We start from the raw sequence: 6,598 nt of genomic DNA on the forward strand, positions 1-6,598 counted from the left end.
AAGAGCAACATTTTACATTTGTAAGAGTAAGTTAATTATCATCTTTATTGCCAAACGCGACGCTACTGGTACGGAGATGCTTCGTTGAAATGTCACATTTCAAAATTCAAGGTTGTTGTTGTTGACAATTTAAGTGATTTAACCTAGAAAACAAATCTTCGATTTCGGCAAAGTTTACAGACGTTTATTGAAGTTGTAAGCAATAATTATCCCAGAATAAGTTGTAAAATGGGTTTTACCATTTAAGAGATGGCATTTTTATTAGATTATTTTCGAAAGAGGGTGAAACAAGAAAATGAAGACTGGCCTTACTTTGTACCCCCTTACACTGAAGAATTTTAAGCCAGATGTCCGAACCTGATGGTATTGGTTATCAACAAGTTTATCAATGTCTTAAAATTATAGTGCCTAATTTTAGCAAATCATAACCCATCATTAAGAAGAAGTCAGGTCAGTTCTTAGTTCAAATTTTAGAAATGGTGCAAAATGTTCCACAAATTATCAAGGAACATCCCTCAACTTCCATAAGGCGTTTAAGACAACAAGTTAAATTGTGTTATGGCACTTAACAGAAATTTTTTAAGAAGGATATTAATTTGTTTCCCTTTGTGTGTTGCAAGAAATAAAACCCACACATTACCTTAAACAAATTGACAGCTTCATAAGGGTTTTTGAAATTATGAGAGGCGAGTTTGATTCTGTCTGGACCACAATGGAGAACATTTTGAGCAGTTTTTGTGAAAACTTATTTTTTGACCTTGGAGTAATTTAAATGTTTTAAACACTGCTAGAAAAGATACGAGTAAGTTCTCAATTACCCAAAATTTATAGAATAATAACTTTTACACTTTTCTTACAGAAAACAACAAAACAAAGAATTGTGAAAAATAATTATTTTTAAAATTTGTAACTCAAGATTGTGCCTTATGAAGGAATTTTGTGTAACTGTGTGTTTTTTCCTTAATCAATAATAAATAATAATTAATTATAACTTGCTTTTAAATCTATTATTCATGAATTACAAAAAATTTATAAAGGCAATTAATGATAGATTTTTGAGAGGTAGGCAACCAACAAAACGAGTGTCCACAGCAAGTAAATAAAAGCGGCTGATCCATGATAGAAATACGTTTCGATAAAACAAAAAATGAGGTAGCACTCTTGATTTGGTTTCTTGTTGATCACTCTGTACAAGATTATTCACGTAAGATGACGAGCCTGGCCAGGTAAAATGCAACCCAAAAGACAATTCACAAAGCAATCTCGATCCCTATTACATTATCCGGCATTATCATAATGCACATAAAACATAGACAGCTTTTAGCGTCAGTCTAATGAATGTCAAGTTCTGACAGAAAAATACCTCTCTCAACAAAGTATGATTTAGTAACAATAAAAAGCAATTAAAACCACAAAAGTAATGGGTAAGTAGGATCATATCGATTCTGTGATCGTTCGAAAACCTTTTCAAATACTAAATATGAACTAAGAATGCAATGACAGATATTAATAGAATACTAACTTGGATTCCTGATTTAATTCTTAAATAGCAAAACACAATGAATGCTTTGTAAAGTGTATTTTGGGTTGCATTTTTACCTGGTCAGGCTCGTCATCTTAAGTGAATAACCCTGTAATAATTTTATTATCAACATTTTATTTGTTGTCAGTGGAAATGGGACACTCCAAATGTACACAATGGAAGAATCCCTGTAAATTTTCAAGTAAAATAATTTTTCTGCTAGTATTAAACATTTAAAACTGACATTGTTGGCAGTATTGTGCGTTCCTGTTATACTTATATAAACCACTGGTCTCTGGTCGAACTGAAGAATCTGCCACGATTTACAATCTTCATTTCTCCGATCTGCAGCCATTTTCCAGTTAGATTTGTCAATAGACGTTTCAATAAAATATCTGTAGCTCCTTTCGTCTCCATCCCAAAGTCGTAGTTTCATACTCGAAAGCATGTAAGGTTGTGCTGAAAATAATATTAAATAAATCACATTTAAAAAATATATTATGTACTCTACCCAATTGTACCATTATTTTGTCCACCCCTATTGTATGAAAACTGTGACCCGTACTTCCGTCATATTTTGTAAAATTCTCATTTATCAATTCATTCGGATTACCTCTGCATGTAAACTTAAGTCAAACAATTTTTATTCCTGAAGACGCACTTACCCTTGGATGACCATCGCTTTCTTGCTCAATGTGGCAACGTTTGCAGTTGGGCAAATTATATCACCGATAACCTTGGGAATGGTAGCTTTAAAATATGCTTCAAAAAATACCAGATGAAAGTCCTAAACAGTTAAAAATTCTCCAAATGTATTTCCGGCTGAAACTAATTAAAACAAATTCTTATCACATGATAAACATACTCGGTTTGCAGAATTGTGTGTTCCTACGATTCGTACGTATTGTGCTATTTCTTCTTTGAAATACAAGTCTTGAAGCGACCGGCATGGATAGGAAGAATAATCAACAACTTTCTTCCATATTTCTTGATTAAGCGAAACTTCGATGTAGTAGGAATAATATCTGGAATATGGCTAGATATTATACTGGATCTTGCTTCAAGGAAGACTGTTGTACCGCGAATCTTTATCCCACAACATCATATTTATGTGATTGAGGTACGATGGAACTCCAAGCTTAACTGTGATATTACTTTTACAATCAACGGAGTGGTAAGCAAATCTATCCACATTTCTGTTGCCCGTCAGCAAGAAAGTTGTGTTATTTCCAGCAATCACTTCAGCGTGTGAAATGCAAAACGCTAATCGCACACTGACCTGTGTAAATAAATTTCAATAATTTTTTAAAAGCTTCGGATGAAACGTCTGTTATGGCAACTTCGGACTGAAATGATCTAATTATTTTTACAGCTTTGGAAATATAGAATAAACTACCTGTTTTAAGTCTTGCGAACCGTCATATAAGAGAGCCTCAAAATATTCACTTCTCACAGCAAGAATTGCCTTTGAAATGTCAACAGAACAAATTATTGCGATCTAAATCCACGGAAACAATAAATCGTACCTTGTGGGCGTGCAACTTGTGACCATCGACAACCAGGATGACATCAGAAAATTTCTCGTTTAGATAAAGCGAAGAAATGTCTTCGCACAGTTTTGAGACATCACTAATGGTTATCACGTCGTCAGATTCTACCGGTAGTACCATTTTTTCAACACTAACACTGTCACTTCAATACTTCTAGCTTTGAATAAGTAGTCCAGAACGTTGTTCTGTCTCTTCTTATATACTTGGATAGTTGGATGATAAAACATGTGTGCATTGATTATTGATTGCGGTTTTGGCAAGAATATACGCTTGTAAACATGTTTTTAACAATGTTATCATGGTTAATGAACGACCTTGCAGTTTCTACAAGACCAGTTTGCGACGTTTTTCCAGTATGACGTGTATTACCAAGTGGTCTCTTGACCGAGCAACAAAGAAGAGAATAGTAGATGATATCATTAAGAGTAGAAGTGAGTCTTTTTGTGGTAATTCCTGACTGATCACAAAAGTCCCTATAATTCCAAAGGTAGCAAACACGAGGAGAACGATATAATATTTGAGAAGAGCAGAGTCGACTTATTTACCATTTTTTTCTGTGATGTTGTTGCGCTGCGATTCCAAAACAGACATCAATTTGTGCGAAACAATATGTGTTTTACAGGCACGATGATGTAGTAGGTGATCTTGGCCACTTCAGGATCGTCCAGATTCAAAAAAGCGTAAAGAGTGGAGAGAATGAAGGTGGAGGTGAGGACAGAAGCGACAGTATACTCTTGTATACACAGCGGACCATCGTATAGCATATTTGCGATAAAACCCTTTTTTAATTGTCAAAAAAAAAAGAAATTTAAGAGGCACAATTTTCAATTTCCGTTGTACGAAATGGCCGAATCATTTTTTATAAAATAAAATAAATGTGAAATTTGATTTTGATAGCGTTTTATTATCAAAGTAATAAAGCAAGCCGGAGTTTTTTTTTACAGTTTCACCCACAGGACAATGTTGATTTTGATTATACAAAAGTTGGTATTTAAATCAGGATAATAACTGAATAAATCGACATTTAACATCAACGAACAAAGTGGTAGCATATTTATGGTAGTATTTTAAAATGACGGAAATCATCAAACGGTGGTAAAGTTTGATTCACAATGGTCTGCAATACCATACAAATCCAGGATCGCACCGCCAGTTATGATTTACAGCTGGTTGTTTGCGGTAAGCGACCATTGTCAATCAGGAATTATGACCCATCGAGAGTCGTCGTCATAAATTACTTCGATAAAAAAAAAAAGTAATTTTTTTTTTTTAGCGTCCTGACGCCGTTTGGAGCGTCTGTTTGAAAAAATTAAAATATTATGTTGTAGTACTATCGCGGCCATCCAAAAGTGAACGATTTTTTTTAATAGTTTGATTTTTACTTTAAATCATAGGCGTCCTAAAATGTCAAAGTTTGAGACTAGCGTTAAAAAAATTATTGAAACTATTTTTTTTAAATGCCACATCTCACTCCGATTCAGATAGCTAGGGCTATTGCAAAGCTAGAAGAAAATTGGTCGTTGGCGGCTGTGGCGAGAGAATTACATTGCAGTAAGACTTGCATCTTCAATATAAAGAGACGTTGGCAAGAAAACAGGTTTGAGAGGCCAATACGAATAGGTGTTGGAAAGGTTTCTTTACTAACGTTTACTTTCATTTTAATAATGTATTAATTACTTCTCAGCCTCATTTTTATTAAAAACTATTTATTACAACTTTTTATTATTAAAATAGTAACGCCTGCTGCACGAACGCCAATGAATACAGCCTGATTTAATCTAACGAAAAATACGGAAATTTTCGCAAGCTATCGTTCACTTTTGGATGGCCGCGATTGTACCTTCAATCTAGATTCTAGATTGTCGACTCATAAATTCAAATTTCTAGGATGATTAGAAATATGATTTATTGAGAATATGCTATACGATGGTCCATCCTGTATTTTGTAAATGTGTTCGTCGGAGTAGCACCACTCGCCGATACACTTGAGTAAAAAAATGGTGTGCCTCAAACCTTGTAGGAGGTTCATTTTACAGAAAAATCCCAAAAAATTTGAACATTTCATAGAACCTTAACTTCCTTACTGAGCCTTTATTTAAGGTGTAAAGCGTTTACACTTGTGTGGATAGTTTTTGAAAACATTGCAAAAATCAGCAAACACTGCAAATTTGCCGTTAGTTATTTTTTATTCTAATATACTAATTAATTAGTTATTCTTCGTATCCCACCTCCACCCGGCGGCACGGCAATTTTGCCGGAGTACATACACTATTACGGATATTACTATCAAGTAATAGTGCAGTGCTTATCAAGATAATTACCGGCGTCTCGCCTCCGCATTTTGACTTTGTTGTGTATTATGTTCTGTGTCAATGTTAAGGAACTTCCTCACGATGTGACATGAGTAGGTATAATAATATACCTTTTTGAATTTCAACTACCAATGTGTTATCTAAATCCAGAATTTTTAAATTTTTAAAAAGAGATTGCGGTACTATTCCCGTTGCTGAAATTACAAGTGGTAAAATCGAAATTTTTTCTAAACACCAAAGATGTCTCATAGCAACGGAGAGCTCTAAATATTTATTAATTTTTGTGTTATATTATGTGAATTTGGAACAGCTATATCTAAAAGATATGCTTGCTTTTGTTGTTTATTTAAAATTATAATGTCTGGTCTGTTATGCTTAGAAATTTGTTACCCAGTCTAGGACTGGTTTACAAATCTATGAGGGGCATGATGACCAACTCAATAGACCGGGACCAATGGCTTAACGTGACTTCCGAATCACGAGACAGAATATAGCCTTTTTTTTTTTTTAATTTCCCTCTGGGTCGGAATCGAACCCGCGACCCTCGAGTCCCTGAGCCGAAACGGACTCCCTTAGGCTATATTCTGCCTATTATTATTAATATGTCTGCGATAAACTTTTTTATGTAATTAAAAATCTGGTAATAATTTACAATTTAATTGTTATGTCTATTCTAAGCGCTATTGATTCACTAATGAAATAAGTACGTCCTTTGTTCGCAGTGCATAAAGCTGTATTTATTGCATTAAATATTAATTCTATTCCGAATAATTTCACGATGCAAAACAGCTGTGTTTGTGTCAATCCAATTTTCAAATTTTTCATTTTCGCATTTCTTGATAATTATTGATCTATAATATATTCTTGATTTTTCTTTTTTTAAATTCCAGCAACAATTGATCTCTAGGTATGTTAACTTAACGAAACTTGGTTACAATTTATCTGAACAATAAAAACTAGATTTTTCTTAGTTTTGGGATCAACCATAGAGATTGACAGAAATATGTAGTAGAAGTCTATTACAGCCTAACATATTTGATAAAAAGAATCGATGATAAAATAGGCAAAAAAAATTAAAGCAAAGAAATATTTATCACGATGCAAGTTCCAAAACATACATGCAAAAAAAAACCGAGTATGTACTAGAAAAAAATCAGTTGGTTTATGAGCGCGTAAACGCTTAACGCTTTCATAATAGTTATTTACATAATTAG

General features: G+C 33.6%; 1 protein-coding gene and 1 long non-coding RNA gene across 2 annotated transcripts; one reads left to right on the top strand and one right to left on the bottom strand.

Moving 5' to 3' along the window:
* Window positions 1–61: 61 nt before the first annotated feature.
* On the top strand, window positions 62–991 carry LOC138136605 (uncharacterized). The gene is made up of 4 exons (XR_011161355.1): window positions 62–195; window positions 266–363; window positions 419–802; window positions 860–991. It is a non-coding gene; the product is annotated as an uncharacterized lncRNA (long non-coding RNA).
* Window positions 974–5,439, bottom strand: LOC138136603 (BTB/POZ domain-containing protein 9-like). The gene is made up of 8 exons (XM_069055838.1): window positions 3,049–5,439; window positions 2,919–2,987; window positions 2,602–2,868; window positions 2,388–2,547; window positions 2,188–2,309; window positions 2,034–2,137; window positions 1,767–1,981; window positions 974–1,710 (listed from the first exon to the last, which is right to left on the bottom strand). The coding sequence occupies exons 3-8, from the start codon at window positions 2,625–2,627 to the stop codon at window positions 1,657–1,659; spliced, it is 681 nt and encodes a 226-aa protein (XP_068911939.1). The 5' UTR covers window positions 2,628–2,868; window positions 2,919–2,987; window positions 3,049–5,439; the 3' UTR covers window positions 974–1,656.
* Window positions 5,440–6,598: the final 1,159 nt, after the last annotated feature.

Source organism: Tenebrio molitor, chromosome 8 (assembly GCF_963966145.1).
Source record: "Tenebrio molitor chromosome 8, icTenMoli1.1, whole genome shotgun sequence".
NCBI lineage: Eukaryota > Metazoa > Arthropoda > Insecta > Coleoptera > Tenebrionidae > Tenebrio > Tenebrio molitor.